This window comes from Pan paniscus, chromosome 1, assembly GCF_029289425.2.
Source record: "Pan paniscus chromosome 1, NHGRI_mPanPan1-v2.0_pri, whole genome shotgun sequence".
NCBI classification, from domain to species: Eukaryota; Metazoa; Chordata; class Mammalia; order Primates; family Hominidae; genus Pan; species Pan paniscus.
The window spans coordinates 63,711,584-63,727,672 of record NC_073249.2 but is presented as its reverse complement, the minus strand read 5'-3'; the positions used below and the strand labels follow the sequence as shown (position 1 = coordinate 63,727,672).

General features: G+C 33.9%; 1 protein-coding gene across 4 annotated transcripts in view; it reads left to right on the top strand.

The window, feature by feature from the left end:
- Nucleotides 1-16,089, top strand: part of HMCN1 (hemicentin 1) — a 462,896-nt gene that overhangs the window by 264,942 nt on the left and 181,865 nt on the right. For all 4 annotated transcript variants that reach the window (XM_003815598.5, XM_063598296.1, XM_063598297.1 and 1 more), the window contains 7 exons: nt 1,075-1,347; nt 3,685-3,780; nt 6,316-6,510; nt 7,588-7,718; nt 7,884-8,031; nt 10,006-10,132; nt 13,133-13,287. In XM_003815598.5, coding sequence (XP_003815646.4) covers nt 1,075-1,347; nt 3,685-3,780; nt 6,316-6,510; nt 7,588-7,718; nt 7,884-8,031; nt 10,006-10,132; nt 13,133-13,287 — 1,125 coding nt within the window. The remainder of the gene's footprint in view (nt 1-1,074; nt 1,348-3,684; nt 3,781-6,315; nt 6,511-7,587; nt 7,719-7,883; nt 8,032-10,005; nt 10,133-13,132; nt 13,288-16,089) is intronic.

Sequence of the window (16,089 nt, the reverse complement as noted above, 5' to 3'; positions counted from 1 at the left end):
ACAACTCCCTAGTTAGTTTGCTTTATTCCTCCAATCCACATAGTCCATCCAGTTCTTCATTCATTCAACACACTGAGTGCATACTCTACACCAGGCATTGTTTAGATGAAAGATATTCAAATATCAGAAGAAATTAGCTGAGATAGGATTGATCTGATTTAACTCTCAGATGAATCACCACAATTGTGTCCCCATTGATTATGTGGTGTGAAGTCATACCAGAGTTCTGTCATTTACTAGCTCTAGGGCATCAGGCATATTCACTAACCTTTCTTATTTTTAGTTTTCTCTTTCATAAAATGATGATAATATTATCATAAACTATATAAGGTTGTTAGTGACAACCTTTAGAAAGTGTTCATTAAATATTAAGTTAAAGAAAAAAACATAGAAATTGTGCTTTTTAAGGATGTATGGTACATTAATTATAATTATGTCCTTGTGGCTCAACTTGATTCTACGGTGCACAATGCAAGTATGTGGAAATCAGGAATCGTTTGCTGGTGTTTTGATAAACTACTGCATTTAAATTTCTGAAGGAAGTCGATAAAAGGAAGAGATAGAGGCTCTTTGTGGTTTTCTCATCTGAAATTAGCAAAAGATTTCATGAGAAACTTTTCTTATTGTTTCACTGATCCTTCTACAAAGAGAACAGAAACTGAGTACATGGAGAGAAATGCTTTTTGTCCCTTATATTATAGAAATTAACTGGATTGCCTTTTAAGAGAGTTTTTAAGCTAAAATTATTTACAAAATTAAAAGAAGCCTAACATTTTAAAATGCTTGCTGTTCCTCAAGTTTGGAACTAAGAGTTTTATATTTATTATTTCCTGTTATCCTTGCAGTGTACCAGCATTACAGGCTATTTTCCCTGGATTATCAAGGAAACAGGCCTCAGGAAGTTTACTGACTTGTTCTAGATCACCTAGCTAGTGAATGATCCGAGCCTAGGTCCAAATTCTGAAATTATTTCCCTTTTCCATGGCTGCCTGTTGATAAGGAGCTCTCGTTTAAAGTGAGTAAAGAAAGGAATTTGTGAAAGTTGGATTATTAATACCCAATTATTATTTCTAGTTCCTCCAAAGATACAGCGTGGACCTAAACATCTCAAAGTCCAAGTTGGTCAAAGAGTGGATATTCCATGTAATGCTCAAGGGACTCCTCTTCCTGTAATCACCTGGTCCAAAGGTGGAAGCACTATGCTGGTTGATGGAGAGCACCATGTTAGCAATCCAGACGGAACTTTAAGCATCGACCAAGCCACGCCCTCAGATGCTGGCATATATACATGTGTTGCTACTAACATAGCAGGCACTGATGAAACAGAGATAACGCTACATGTCCAAGGTGATTCTTGACACAGGAAAATATATGTATGTAGGGTGGGGAGTGAGAGAAAAGCCCTAGAGCTAAATAGATTATCTTCGATAATCTTAAATGACTTCAGAAAGAGTTCTATATAACTTTTGTGACTCTTTAACTTTGAAAGAACCATTCCCAAAAGAAATGAAACATACCATTTCTAAACCTGCATCAATTTTTGTATGTTTACTTTTGAAGCAAAGTTGCCATGGATCATGTAGAAAACAGAAACAATCCTAGTTGATGCCGCACCCAATGTTTTTGGTTTGGGAGACATTGCGGGAACAGTGAGTTGGAGTAGGTTGTCACCTCACAGTGCTGGGGTGCACTCAAAATAGAGCCCTAGGAAATCTAGGTCCGCTACTTCTCTATTAATACTGTATTTGCTTTGAAGATTTAAAGATCAATGTTTATTTCTTCAAGCAACAAATACTGATCGAGCTCTTGCCAGGCATCCATCATGTTTAGGCGGTGATGAGAAAGTAGTGACAAAGGCAAAACCCCTGCTTTCATGAGCTGTTCTAGTGTGAGTAGACAGAAAACAGGCAAACAAACAAGAAATACGATTGTGAAAAGTGCTTTGTGGGAAATTAAAATATGGCAATGGTCCTGAGAGTTGCCTATGTTAGATTAGACTATCAAGCAGGACTTCTCTGAGAAGGTGATCTTTAGAGTGAGATCCTCTGGACTGGAAAGAACCGGCCACATGAAAATCAGGGGGAAGAGCATTCTTGTCAGAGGGAATACTAGTACAAAGACAAGAAGAAAAGATAAGCAGGTATGGTATTTAGCACAGTATTAGATAGTTCTTAGCGCTGTACTGAGTATTAGTATTAATTAGTACTACTACTGTTCTAAGTATTAGTACAGTACTAAGGTACCTGGCCCATTGTAGTTTTGTTGGATGGTTGGCTAGGACACTAATGGAGAAGTTTTCCTGTTCATTCCACAAACTTTATTGCATATTCATGTTTATAGTTGAATGAGACAGATAATAATTCATGAAATAATCTCATGACTATGTAATTAGACATTGGTTATGCCCTCATGAAATGGTGGAAAACTCTATATGAGCTTTTAACAGAAAGACAAACCACACAAGGCCTCCCTTGGGGTAGGGACATGTCAGTTGAGATTTGAAGGGTAGGTAGAAGTGAGGGGCAGCCCTTCCAAGATAATGTGGAGAGAACTTTCCAGGAGAAGGACATAGAATATGAAGAGAAGAGCATGTAATATTTTGGAGACACTGGAATCAGTCATCAATCAGTGAAGGCCAGCTGGCTGCATTCCAGACTGAGGGCTGACTAATATGTGATGAAGCTGGAGATGTGGTCATGGGTCAGGTTATCCAAGACCTAGGAAACCAGACTAATGAAGTTAGACTTTATTCTAAATGCAATAAGAAGACTTTAAGAAGTTATCGTTGGGAAAGTGATGTGGCTGATTTCCAGTTTTAAAAGTCACTCTTTTGGGAGGGAATCATTCGGCTAGAGAAGACAAGGGAAACTGGTATAGACTATTGTAGTAGCCCAGGTAAAAGATGATGGTAGTTAGAATGGGGAAAAGAAGGGAATGGGCTAAAAAATAAATAGGAAAGGAAATACTCGGGACATGGTGACGGATTGGATATGAGAGTGAAGGAGATAGAGTTCTCAAGAATAACTCCCAAATTTCTTCATGAAATGAATGGATGATGGAGCTGTTCAGAGACATGGGATGCACTGACAGGGGGCACTTAGGAAAGAACAGGTCTGAAACTTTATCTTATAGACAAAATGAGTACAAGTAATGATTTGAATTAGATAAGTCAATGATGAGATTTGTGTTTCAGAGAGAGTATTCTGGGGACTGTGCAGAATATCAATCTAAAGGGGAACATGTTTGAGAAAAGGATCCCCATAAGAAGTCTATTGGAATAGCCTGGTAAGAGAAAATAAGGGTTGGAAATAAGCAATGGTCTTAAGCATAGAGAGGAAGACACAGATATGTGAACATATGTGGTACTATGTGACTGGATATGGAGGTCAAGCTTAAGGGAGAAAGAAAAATGACTGGGTGGACCACAGTGCCTTCATTGAGGGAATAAGGGAACAGAACAGGATTGTGGGAAGCATAAAATAATGAATTTTGTTTGGAGAATTTTGAGTTTAAGGCACTGGGTGACGTCTAGGTAGAAATGTTTGGCAACTGGAAATAGGAATCATATTTAAAAGAAGAATCAGCAGAGATAGCAACTCATCAGTGCAGGTAGTTAATTGTGCCTTAGGAGAGTTTGAAATTGCTCAAAGAAAGCCTGTGATAATGCATTTATTTTCCTAATAGAACCACCCACAGTGGAAGATCTAGAACCTCCATATAACACTCCTTTCCAAGAAAGAGTGGCCAATCAACGCATTGCATTTCCATGTCCTGCAAAAGGTATGTAATACTGAAAGATACAGGCATTGGCATAATGTTATATGGCTTCAGAATGCTATATTGAATCCAAATTGTCATCCTTATAAAATTCTACATCAATCCTTGGTAGAACATTTGAGCATAATAGAAACTAACCCATTTTTCAGAAAACAGCTCTTTGAATAAGTATTTTTTTTCCTTGCAGGTATTTTATTTATTTCAATGTAAAGACTTTCCATTCTTTCAAACTTGCCTAGTCTCACATGTTTTCCAGTTCAGATCCTTCCTGCTACTTCTTATTTCATTCTTTTTTTTTTTGGCAGGTTTTGTCTTTACAATGTGATAGCTGGAGCTATTCAAAATATTCCAGATTTATCTCAACCAGGCAGAGGTATAATTAGGACTATTCCTTTGTTTGTTCTGGACACTTCTAAAAACCTCTTTTCCTAAATCTACTCTCAACTGGTAATTCTAGGGCCAGCTTGTAAATTGTCACTTGGAGGTTTATTCAAGCCCTTCCTTTCCTTGAATTTCTGGGCTTTCTATCCTACCATGTTTTCTGCCAGGAGATTGATATTATTTCTCCTCAGGGGAATGTGAAAAGGACTGTCACTTTCACCCTAACTCTGCCAAGTAGGTAATTAAGAACATCCTCTCTTTCAAGTGTGTATTCATCAGCAGTGATTTAAAGCAGGTTTGCAGCAGTTCTGGCAAAGTCCAAGCAGTAGTCTTTCCATAACCTCCTGAATGCCTCCAGGTGGCTGGTACCATTTGTGCCCCCCACATGTGCCTTTTAGTAGTTGTTCCTGGGCAGCAGCAACTGAAGGCCCTCATGGCTGTCTCTGTTTCTGTGGCAAGCTTTTCAATCTCAGCAGCAGCTGCCATGATTACTTTATTTTCTACCTATATTAAAACAAAAATGTCTTTAACAAGCTTTTCAGATACCTAAAGAATTAACAATAACTATTCCAAGAGTCACTGAGAATTAGGGAGGTGAAGCCTGGAAGGAGGCCTTCTTTAGAAGGGTTTAAGCTCAGGGAAGTACCATGAGTGTTCACTCCCACTGGACCCGCTGGTGGCAGTGTTGCTTCTTGTTCCCCACTGGATTCCTGACTCCCAAGCTAATTTCTTGTTTTGACTTCCCTTTTCCACCTAGAAAAACATCTCTTCCTTACTTCCTCATTTTCACCTGGAATATAATGCTTGAATTCATTTAAAGTTACTAGACATCGTTTTCATTATCTTTTACTATGATTTTCATCTTGCTCATGGTTGTTCTATCATTTAAAAATTAAAGACAATGCAATTTCTTTCTTTTGTTTGTTCATTTACATTTTTATTAACTCAACAAGTATTAATTAAGTAGTCTGATTAAAGTTCATAAAGGAATGACTGAGATGTAAGGAGATGATTACAGCCTCCTTTTTTCTTGACAACATGGACAGGCAACTAGAGTCTATCAGTTTAACCTTTTTGTTCTCATCAGTCAACATTATACTATGGGCACAATTAAATAGGTCAATCTTTAATTTTTTTCCATAAATATAACTTTCATAGTCACTGTTTAAGCCTTTAACTCAATTTAAGTGTAGCTTCAATGACATATTCTACATATTTCTGCTATTCTTTTATATATATATCCTGGGTTATATGTTCGTCTTTTAATATTTTACTGTCATTTAATACAAGATTATTAACAATGTCTTATGTAATCATGTAATTTTTATTTAATGTTTTTTATTATTATTATAGAGATTAAATAATTTTTTTAATGCTTAGAATAATACCTGGCAAAATGTTTGCTAAATAAATACATTGTTAGTATAGATTTAATGTTTACTTATTTCCAATATTCCTTTTGATTCTATTATACACTCAAAGATTGTTGTATCATTTTTTTTCTCCAAGAGTACATCATTTCCATTCATTCTGTTAGTCATAAATGCATCCAGGAAAGCTATTTGTCTCACTACTTTCTCAACTACCATTTCAAGAATTGAGCTATTATCCTTTGTTTAACAGAATCAGATCTCCAAAAGATGCATGAACAGTAGAGTTTCCTCATCTTTGCAATATCAGGCCTTTTTAAAAAAGGGAATTATAAAACATCGTGTCTCCACATCATTAGATACACTCTATTTGGTTGGCAGTCTTCATGTTGTATTTCTGTGATGGTGTCTTATTTTTGCTCTGTCTTTATTTCTTCCTAAAACTCTCCCCACATCCAGTCCGTAGGATTAATATAGTTCCTGCCCCGCCAACAAATCACTGTGAACTCACTAGGAAAATGCTTTACTTACTATCATCTGAATGTTTAGATAAAAACAACTTTGTTTAAACTTTACCATAGGTCTCTTAAGACCCACCGGGATTTAGAGGCATTAACTAACATAATCTTCATATTTCCATGCCAGGAGAAATATCTTGAAAGTAGCATAGGACCTAAGGTTATAAATTATTGTCATAATAAAAACTTTATTTCTCTTTGATATATTTGATATTTAATAATTTCTGTTTTTGTTGTAAAATATCACAAGACTTTAATTTCTTATTTAGGTACCCCTAAACCAACCATCAAATGGTTACACAATGGTAGAGAGTTGACAGGCAGAGAGCCTGGCATTTCTATCTTGGAAGATGACACATTGCTGGTTATTGCTTCTGTTACACCCTATGACAATGGGGAGTACATCTGTGTGGCAGTCAATGAAGCTGGAACCACAGAAAGAAAATATAACCTCAAAGTCCATGGTAAATGTAGCTAAAATCATGTAACTGACTGTGTTTGCCAGTCTCCAGTTCTTAAATGTTTAAATTATTCTCTCAGTGTAGTATCATTTAATATTAATGTGAATAGCAGTATTACCAAACAGAAATCTGGTGGTATGATTGCATTTATTATTTGATTTAAACTTTCATGTAATTTTTTACTGTGACTTTACATCATTCAAAATTCAAATGGTAGAAAAAGATACATAGTAAAAAGTCTCCTGACCCTGTGCTGAGCCATCTACTTATCCTCTATTTGGGATAAAGGAAAGTTATCAGCGTGTAGGTGTGTGTGTGTGTGTGTGTGTATGTGTGTGTATGTGTGTGTGTGTATGTGTGTGTGTGTGTGTGTGTATGTATGTATCTTCCCGGAGATATTTTATGAATATAGAAAGAAATACAATGTTTTATCCTCTTTTTATTTATAAAACATACACATATAATAGAACATTATATTCACATTTTTCACCTTCTCTGTCTCACTAAACAATCTATCTTGGATTTTATTTAATGTTCCTAACTGTATAGCATCTCATTGTGTAGATACACAACGATTTATTTAACCTTCCTCTGTTAATGATGAGTGTGTAGATTATTAACTGTTGTTTTTATTAACTTTAAATGAAAATACTGTATATATGCCATTTTGCAAAAGTGAAAGTGTATATATATTTTAAAATTTGATGAATATTGGTTTCTTTAGACACTGGGCAATATTCACCCTCATCAACAAAGTAGTGAGTCTCATGTGACTTAATTAAGACCCCATAAGCTTATATTTTGAGTAATATGTGAAATAAAAGTAGATTCTCCCTTAAGCTTATCCCAAATTTTATCCTAAATTTAAAACCTTGAAATAATAAAAATCCAATAAGGGTTGTTATTATAAATACATTAGTCAAAACTTTTTAATTTTATAACAAAGCATATGCTTAAATATGTCTAGCTTTTCTAGCCATCAAATATTTCAGAATTTGCTGTATAAAGGCCCTTATAAAGAAACTCTATAAATAATATTTATTATGAAACTAGCTAGCTATGACTCCTCTCTTTTTGCAGTTCCTCCAGTAATTAAAGATAAAGAACAAGTTACAAATGTGTCGGTGTTGTTAAATCAGCTGACCAATCTCTTCTGTGAAGTGGAAGGCACTCCATCTCCCATCATTATGTGGTATAAAGATAATGTCCAGGTAAATAGAGTCATCCAAATACGTGTAATTCCTTGCCTCTGCATCTGAAGTAGGTTGTTCAGATGTTCATTTCTTACTACTAATAATATAAACATTCTACTTCAATTTTTAATTATGCATTTTTATTAGGATTGGAAATAACACTGACCATTTTGGCCCTTAAAGGTGACTGAAAGCAGCACTATTCAGATTGTGAACAATGGGAAGATACTGAAGCTCTTCAAAGCCACTCCAGAGGATGCAGGAAGATATTCCTGCAAAGCAATTAATATTGCAGGCACTTCTCAGAAGTACTTTAACATTGATGTGCTAGGTAAGAAATACATCCTTTTAAAAAACTACAATTCAGAAGCATTTCTTACCTAAAATAGAGCTGACTATATGAAAAAGTAAAGAGAAAAAGATAAATTGACAGAAAAACTATAGTTTCATTCTATTATTTTTGTCCTTATTATTTGTTAACCAGAACCATATGATATAGAAATTTTAAAGGGTTTCATTATTTATAATACAGAGATGCCTTTGAATCATATATACAGTAGTATCAAATACTCAAAAGTGGTACTGCTATCTTGTGTAAAATAAGAAATTATTACTCTTGTCAATTTCTCCAGTTAAGTAGGCAGGACATTCTTTGGGAAGTGGCTATAACAGGGTGATACAGAATATATTACATTCATGCTGTGCACATCCTGAAGCTGCTAGGCTGTACTTGAACTGGAAAAGGTAGTAAATCCACTTTCCCCTGCATTCTAGTTAACTCTTGTAACTAAGTCAGTCCTGATTCTAATTAAGTAGGTAGCAGCTGTAATAAATTAGGATGTAAGACATTTTAATGGTAATCATAAATTTAAAATTTTATAATTCTAGTTTGTGAAATTATATTTGCCATTTAAAATTCACTTTGTGATAAAATGACGTTCTCCCTTTTCAATATTTTGCTCCTTACAATGGGCACATAATTTGTAAGTCTTGAGTAGAAGTGAGTGGAGGAATGATACTGCATAAAAATTATATTCATAAACTGCTGTAACATAAAAATAATTCCTCCCATTAGGCTTCTCAAAGCCTGAAATTTTTCTTCCACAAAATCACCATTATTATATTTAAGTATGAGTTATAAAAACAAATTACGAAATCATTGTTATCATGAGTCTTGTTGACATTATTTCTCCTGGTACTTGTCTGCTCCCTTGACTGAATTCCACCTGTGTGCTGCTGACTCCCAATTTTTTATCTCCAGTTCAGACTTCTTCCCTAAGCCTAGGGATATATAGCTAATTTTCTCCATAGTATCATGACTTGAATACCTTAGTTTTATATCAAACAAAAAGGTCCCAGTGAAAGCCAGTTCTGGTTGCCTTCATTGATCCCCAGTCTAGGGACTGGTACCTCCATCCACTCACTTGGTTATTCCAGAATCTCCAGGTTCTCACTACTACATTCTCCCCAACATTTCAAATCTACATGTTTCCTGTTATGTCTACTTCCTAATTCTTTGGTGATCTACTTCTTTTCATCCTTCTGTGAAAGTCTATCATATTCATGAGCTGAATTAATGTAATAGCCTAAGGGCTCACCTGAATCCACTTTTTGCTACTGTAATCCATTCTTCACTTAGGAGTGTGTGGTCTTAAAACACAAATATGATTACATCCCACTCCTCCCCTAATGAAATCCTTTAGTGGCTGGTCATTTTTCTGAGGATGAAGACCAAGCACTTTAACATGGTGTGAAGGGGGATGACTAGACAGGGAAGTATCCAGAAGCTCTTTAATAAGCTTGATAATTCTGAGAATAAAAACTAGCACATTCTTTTTCATGTTATATTGCATACCAAATTTATCATCTTAGTTGTTTAAAAGACAAAGGTAATATATTCAAGTAGCACCACAGTATATGTAGAATTTGAACGTTATAAGAGTGATGTTAATTGTCATTCATTATCCAAAATGTATAGCAGTAGCAAATTACATTTGCATCACTGATCACTTACATTCTAAACTACTTTTGCATATGAGTTTAATACACCCAAAAATGAACCCTATACTGTCATAATTCTTGAAGGTAATTGTCTTGCTAGCAAATATTTTATAAATATGTTTCTACATTTAAATTTAACATTTGGGTACACAGAAATGATATGAAAAAGTATTGTTGTGTGGTATTTTATTTTTGACATTAAGATCTTGTTGAAATACTATAGAAATAATTGACTGCTTTCTAACCCCATGCCTGCTCTTTTTGCTAAGTAACAGAGTTTCATAATACACTGTCTTTGTTCAAGTTCCACCCACCATAATAGGTACCAACTTCCCAAATGAAGTCTCAGTTGTCCTCAACCGTGACGTCGCCCTTGAATGCCAGGTCAAAGGCACTCCCTTTCCTGATATTCATTGGTTCAAAGATGGCAAGTGAGTATCTTTTCTGTATTTGTTGCAAGGTTTCAATGATAGGAAAAAGATGTGAAAAATGCATGTGGATTTTCTCCCTCTTAATTATTTTATTACATAGAATATTATTAAATGAGCATACAGGAAAAACAATATTGCTCAAAAGCTAGTCTGAAAGTCTTGTAATTTTTTCATTCTTTTGAATTCAAAGCTCCCTATGAATGTTGGGAATTCATTTTAGAAATATAGAGGAACTCAAATTTAATATACACTAAATATCCTCTGTCTAAAGATAGTGAAAAATATAAGATCTAAACATGAGATGATTTTCTGTTTACATTGAACTGTCTTATTAAAAAGGAAAATATGTTTATGACAGCAAGATGAATACTAAGCTAGTTCTGTGTATGGGCAAAAAGGAACTACAGATATTTCTCCAACTCCAGATCTCAAGGACTGCTGAGGTGTGCCTACATCGAAATGGCTGCAGTGGTCTGTATTGGTTGTGAGAATTTATTTCTCAAATGGTGGTTACAGTTTGTGTATTATAGTTTCTGGGAACAGATATCTAAGGCCTAAGTAGAAAATAGTCAAGATTTGTGGTATATAAAATAAAAGATTGTATTCAAGCTTTTTATAAATCACTAATAAATACAAACAGCAAAATAGAAAATATGTGGAGGATATGAACAGGCAGTTAAAATATACTAAGGCAATAAACATATTAAAAGATACCATCAATAATTTGATGAATAATAAAGTTTTGTTATTTACAGCTCATATAGGCAAAAAAGCAAAGATTTGAAATTATCAAATGTTGACTAGAGTATGGGAAACCAAGATACAGTGCTCTGATGGGGAGGATGTAAATTAGTACCTTAAAAGGCAACTTGTTGATATCTATTAAAATTTGATGCACATACACTGTGATGCAGTATCCAGGAGATGGAAGTAGTCATGCATATCCATAGAGAGGCTTGTACATTGATATTTACTGCAACACTGTGATGGCAAAGATGGGAAAGCTGGCTAAAACCCAACATTGGGAGAATAGGTAGATACTTTACAGCATAATCATATTATGGAACACTGCTCACCAATTAAAAAGAATAAGATCAAGTTATGTGTACCAAAAATATCTCCATACCTGTTATAGAGTGAAAGAAAAGCAGAACAATAACCTGACACCATTGATATATTAAAACTTTAGATATCTTTGGGAGTATATTTATAAACATTTTTGTTTATAAATGTTTATAAACAATTTTTTAATTGTTTAAATTGTTTATAAATGTTTATAAACAATTTTTTAATTGTTTATAAATGTTTATAAACAATTTTTTAATTGTTTATAAATGTTTATAAACAATTTTTTAATTGTTTATAAATGTTTATAAACAATTTTTAATTGTTTAAATTGTTTATAAATGTTCATAAACAATTTTTTAATTGTTTAAATTGTTTATAAATGTAAAACAAAAACAAAAATGTGTATAATTTTGTTAAAAACAAAAATGTTCATAAATGTACAAAACATGGAAGAATACAAATCAGACTGATAAAGAGAAGAAGTCTGGAAAGCAGACTCACATTAGGGGCCACAGACCAAGGATACTTTTTCTCATCATAATGCTTACTTTTTTGTTTAAAATTTTATGTTACTTGCACAATTGACAATCAATAAAAGTTCCAAAGTTACTTAAATTCGAGCAGCATATTATCAATAATTTCTTTAAAAACTTAAAATGTGGCCAGGCACCGTGGCTCACGCCTGTAATCCCAGCACTTTGGGAGGCCAAGGCGAGCAGATCACCTGAGCTCAAGAGTTCAAGACCAGCTTGGCCAACATGGTGAAACTCCGTCTCTACTAAAAATATAAAAATTAGCCGTGCGTGGTGGCAGGTGCCTGTAATTCCAGCTACTTGGGAGGCCGAGGCAGGAGAATCGCTTGAACCCAGGAGGCAGAGGTTGCAGTGAGCTGAAATAGCACCATTGCACTCCAGCCTGGGCAACAAGAGTGAGACTTCATCTCAAAAAAAAAAAAAAACCTTAAAACACACTAAATGAAGCTACTTTATTCTCTTAACTTTTGAGAGCTATATACAAAGTGTCATACTAAGAAATAGTAAAATATGCTACCATAGGAAGTGAAATGTTTTCTGTTTAATTTCGTAGTCTTACTAGTGTATTATGAATATGGCAATGCATCTAATTATTCATTATGTGGCTAAGTCATTGCAACTTTTAAAAAACTAGCTATGGATATTCCTGAAAAAAGATTTATGGACTTTAAAGGTATGAGTCTTAGGATATCATAGACTTTAACAACCAAATTTTAAAATAAAACTACTGCCAATTACATAAACTGAGCATTTTATAGTAGTCAGTAAATGACTCTGTATAGTAGAAAAAGACTTCCTTGACAATCATATACGAGCTTCTTTTGACATAAATATCTTTCAATATTTATGATTATGTAAGCATTTGTATTTATTACAATACTTATTTTTAGAGAAGTTGGTATGATTATTGCCTTTAGTAAAAATAACCATTCATGATATTGTGAATACTCTTCTAGATATTATAATGATATTATTTAAAAATAATATTATTTGGTCCAAAATCTATACTGTAATATTTAAAACTCTTAATTTTTCTTTTCCAGATAATGGTAGAATTTTAGCTATGCAAACCAAAAAATTTTTAAAAAGCTGAAAAAAGAATAAGAATGGATGAATGAATAAAACAAATAATGACACTACTGGATTTCTATTAATATTATTATATAATTTAAGTTTGAAATGGAGGAACTTTTCATCTCAAAGAGATATTTATGATTACCTAACTTCTGTTAGTAAAGTGGTTTAAAACTTTTATTCTTGGAGTGCTAATCATATCATTTTATTTTTTAAATTAACTTTTACTTGTATTTTTCACCTGTACTAATGATTTTTGTTGTGATAAATAAGAAATGTGAAAAACTGAAAATAGACCCATGGAATAAAATTTTATTTTTTCTAGGCCTTTATTTTTGGGCGATCCTAATGTTGAACTTCTAGACAGAGGACAAGTCTTACATTTAAAGACTGCACGGAGAAATGACAAGGGGCGCTACCAATGTACTGTGTCTAATGCAGCTGGCAAACAAGCCAAGGATATAAAACTGACTATCTATAGTAAGTGCGATTTTCTTATGCTTTTTATTGTCAGCTCTCATTATAAGTTGACAAGCAGGGTTTACTGGTAACTACACTCTTATTTCATACTGAATAATTTGGAATACTACATACTTAAAGAGAAGAAGGAGCTTATCTTCATGTGTTTTAAAAGGCTAGAATATTGGATCAAATTTTAATGCCTTTTTTCATTAAATATGATTGTCTTCAAAAGATCTAGTGATTTTTATATAATCTCACTTAGAGCAAGAATTTCCTAATTGGTTAGTATATACACAAACCAAATGTCTATATCTTTGAAAGGAACAAAACAAACTTTAAAAATTATAGAGATTTATGAAATAGAATGAAGTTGATGATATGCAGACAATTCAGTTATTCTATTTAAATTCCATCGTGGCCATTATCCTGACCATGTGATTATCTTTTAAATGCCTTATGTGTTTGTGCTACTGTTTTCTCCCAGCTATGTCCCCACCAAATATATGTAGCTCTTATTTTCCGTAACATTATCAGCCTCTTCTGAGGAACGTGATTGCCAAATTCATTTTAATTTTTACCAGTGGAGCCATAGGTAGGCACATGAATATTATGTTTCCAGCACAAAGATTTATACAATAGAAAGGAATAGAACTCAATAGACCTGTAGTGCTCACTGCACTATCTTCTGTCTTTCCATGGTGTATGATGCTCAAGGAAAGTTTAGACACCTCTTAGAATGTCACCTTCTCATAGGATCTTCCCATTAAAAGCAGTCACCTACTTACTCTCTTGTTTTCACAGCACACATCACTATCTGATATTTGATTGCTTAATTATAGGTTTATTTACTTATGATCTATTTCTTTCCCAGGAATTTAAACTTGATAAGAGTAGGCTTTTGTTTTGCATGTTCCCTACTTTAATGTCTGATACATAGCAAGTCTCAAGAAATATTTGCTAAATGAATGAATGGTCTAGTGTTACACTGTCTAATATGGTAGTCACTAGCCATGTGAGGCTATTGAGCACTTGAAATGTAGCTAGTCCAAACTAAGATGCACTGTTATATAAACTACATACCAGATATCAAAAGCTTAATATGAAAAATGTAATATATCTAATAATAACTTTCCATTGATTATATCCAAAATATTATTTTGGATATATTGGGCAAAGTAAAATGTATTATTAGAATTAATTTCCTCTGTTTCTTTCCATATTTTTTAATGTGGCTACCAGAAAATTTAAAATTACATATGTGAGTTTGCATTGGATTTCTATTGAACAACACTGGTTGAGTAATTAATAAGAGTTTGTGTTGAGGCCCAACCACTGCCACTGACTAGCTTTGTGACTGTGGATAAATTTCCTAAACCCTCTGGGCTTCAGTTTTCTCAGCCTTAAAATGGGGATAATAATAGCACCTATGCAGTAGTGTTATTGTGAAGATCAAATGCTAGATACTTTACGTGGATTATTGAGCTTATAGTAAGAGCCCAATAAATGTTATTCATTTATCGTTATCTAATTAGTGATTGTATCATCTTAAAACTTAATGTACATATAGAATCTAGCTTGATTTCTATGTAATTTAATTGCTTTCCAAATCTCCCTTTTTAAATGTTACTGTCTTTATGTAAAGTTCAAATAGCTTTCTTGAATCAAAGAAATTATATTTAATACAGGCTTTTAAATCATTTATATCTATAAATAAAAGCCTTTGGAAGAAATTAGTCATGAAAAGACATGTTCTCTAAAAAAGAATAACATTGCTGAAAGATTAACTATACAAGCATCCAAGTTAAACAGAAGTGCTATTGGTACCATTGGCTTCCCACCAGAGCCAGACCTTTAAACAATAGGTGCAATATTTTTCCCAAGCTGTTGAGTAGTCTTCTCTGCACTATTGTATTTTTGCCAGGATCTGTGATGAATACATTTTGGTGATTCAATAAGACTCTTATTTCCATGGGACTTGGGTTCTTTCATTTTAGATCCTCTTGTTCACTCTGTATGATGCCCCCAGGCACCCAGAAAAGAGGGCTCTATAATGATTAAACCTTCTGAGATTGTCTGAGATAAAAGGCATTGTCATGTAGCAAAGTTTTGAATATTATAATTCAGGAAATAGTGTCATTTCCTCTTTAGCAATGCTCGCCTGCATCCCTTAGGCTTAAATTTATTTCACTTGTGAAAATGCTTTTGTTCTTAAAATGAAAAAAAAAAGTAAAACAGGTATCATGCTTTGGCTAACTGTGAAGAATACATATGTAGATTTCAGATTGAGAGTGTGTTTCATACTACACTTGATTCATTCCTTTTCCTTACTCACTGATATGAGAATGAAGCAGGTGGGTTGATACACTTACAAGGTATAAATGAACATTGTGCCTGAATAAGGAAAGAAACTGAGACAAAATACAAGAGAAAAATAAAAGAGATGGAGGATAAAAAAGAAAAAGAAGAATGTCAAACAGGGAAAAAAGTAAATGAAGTTTTAATATCCTATCGGGAGATTGTGCAGATTTACTAGTAGTTCTGAGGCAAAGATTTGTAAACTGTGGTCCACAGATGAGTTTTGGAGGTTTGAGAGCTTCCCTAAGTCAGCAATCCCCAACCATTTTGGCACCAGGGTCGGTTTTGTGGAACGAAACTGTTCCACTGCACATCATCAGGCATTAGTTGGATTCTCACCAGAAGCCAGCAAAATAGAGTTCACGCTCCTATGAGAATCTGATGCCCTCGTTGAGATGACAGGAGACAGAGCTCAGGTGGTAATGCTTGCTCGTCCGTCACCTCCTGCTGCAGGGCCCAGTTCCT